Source organism: Neophocaena asiaeorientalis, unplaced genomic scaffold (genome assembly GCF_003031525.2).
Source record: "Neophocaena asiaeorientalis asiaeorientalis breed wild unplaced genomic scaffold, Neophocaena_asiaeorientalis_V1.1 scaffold30, whole genome shotgun sequence".
Taxonomy (NCBI): Eukaryota; Metazoa; Chordata; class Mammalia; order Artiodactyla; family Phocoenidae; genus Neophocaena; species Neophocaena asiaeorientalis.
The window spans coordinates 17,241,202-17,242,770 of record NW_020174923.1 but is presented as its reverse complement, the minus strand read 5'-3'; the positions used below and the strand labels follow the sequence as shown (position 1 = coordinate 17,242,770).

The following is a 1,569-nucleotide window of genomic DNA, read 5'->3' as shown; positions in this document are numbered from 1 at the left end:
GGCTCAGCCAAGCCTTGCAAGACCTAGGGACCGCTAAGACGCTCTCTCTGACGACAGGACTCCTGGCAACCCACCACACGCAGGCTGTAGGAGGATGGACCAAGGCCTCCAGGGGTGATAGCTTCTTCACCTGCTAAGGAGCAGGGGCCCTTAGCAGAAGGTGGGGCTGCGGAGTCAGGGACAGGGCCCACCTGTAAGGCTGAAGGAGGAGGCAGAGGGGGCATGTTTTTTATACTCAGAAGTTTCTTGAAGAGGAGGAAGGGGTTGCTATCCTACCTAGGTGCACAGAGAGAAACACACATCAAGGATGGAGATGGTTTATTAATCATTATAATTAAAAAACTATATATGTGTATGTATATATATATACATGCAGAACTGAAGGATCGGCGGATATAAACCCAAGTATTAACAGCTCTTATGTCTAGGTGGCAGCATTAAGGTTTACACTTCTTCTTACACTGAGCGTGTATCCTGTTTACAATAGGGTAAAAACGATAAACTCTCTTCATTTGGAAATCAAGGCGCCACCATCATCTGCATAATCGCCAGGACTGTGGCATGGGGTTGGGGCTCTTACTCCAGGCTGGGGGGATGGGGCTGAAGACGCCTTCCTCTCAAAGCCAGGAAGAGCCAAGCTGGGACTCCCTCATGCCCCCATGCCATGCCACCCCTCCTCAACCGCACAGTGCGCATCACTGTGCAGAGTCCTGTGTTAGATGGGGGGTGGGCAACAAAGCCCCCAAAAGCCGCCTTCCTGCATGGAGGGTGTTATAAACTAGGGGGGAATGATGGCAGCACCCTTTAAAATAGCAACACGTTAAAACTCACAAGTGAATAAATACACGCTGAGAAGCTGAGTGTAACAAGAGATTAATAAAGAGGGCGAGCTGCAGAATGAATGTCTGGGGGAGGACTGTTAATAAAGGAAGAGGGTGTTGGCATTAATTGCTCCGAGCCAAGGAAGGCAGGTCAGGGCTCCTGGTTTAGGCGGCTCCAGGGACCAACGGGGGCCGGCGGTCAGGACACCTTGGCGGAGCAGCTCCCAGCTGACAGTGCTCTCCCAACCCTCAACAGTTCCTTCTGGTTCCTCTGGTTGCCAGGGGAGTGGAGACTGGAGGGGGGCTCTGCAGGCCAGTTAGATGAGGGGAGGCAGGGAGGAAGGAGAAAAGTGAGGCTGTATCCCACCATTCCCTTCCCCCACCCCATCCCCCATTTCTCTCACCAGGGTCCCTGAGATGCTCGGAAGTACCCCATGCCCTCCTCTCGCCTGTCTCCGCCTACATTTTTTTTGGCAGCTTGCGAGGTCTTACTTCCCTGACCAGGGATTGAACCTGGGCCACCGCAGTGAACGCACCGAGTCTTAACCACTGCACCGCCAGGGAATTCCCTCCACTCCTACTTCTTGTCCCCATCTGCCACTGTGACCCAGAGCATCCCAGCCCCCAAATACCAGTCACCTGGGATTGCCAGGGGCCCAGCTGACTTCTTCAAGGTGCTGCTGGGGAGGCGGGCGATGCGACTGTGGCCGCGGGAACTGCGGGAGGGAAGGGAGGAAGAAGGGAGGAA

At 54.3% G+C, this 1,569-nt stretch overlaps 1 protein-coding gene across 1 annotated transcript in view; it reads right to left on the bottom strand.

Annotated features, from left to right (window-relative positions):
• Positions 1 to 322: 322 nt before the first annotated feature.
• The window catches only part of KIF18B (kinesin family member 18B), a 19,797-nt gene continuing 18,550 nt past the window's right edge, over positions 323 to 1,569 (bottom strand). Inside the window, exons 15-16 of the mRNA XM_024760881.1 lie at positions 1,461 to 1,537; positions 323 to 1,127 (exon numbers count right to left, since the gene is read on the bottom strand). Coding sequence (XP_024616649.1) covers positions 1,021 to 1,127; positions 1,461 to 1,537 — 184 coding nt within the window. The 3' untranslated portion in view covers positions 323 to 1,020. The remainder of the gene's footprint in view (positions 1,128 to 1,460; positions 1,538 to 1,569) is intronic.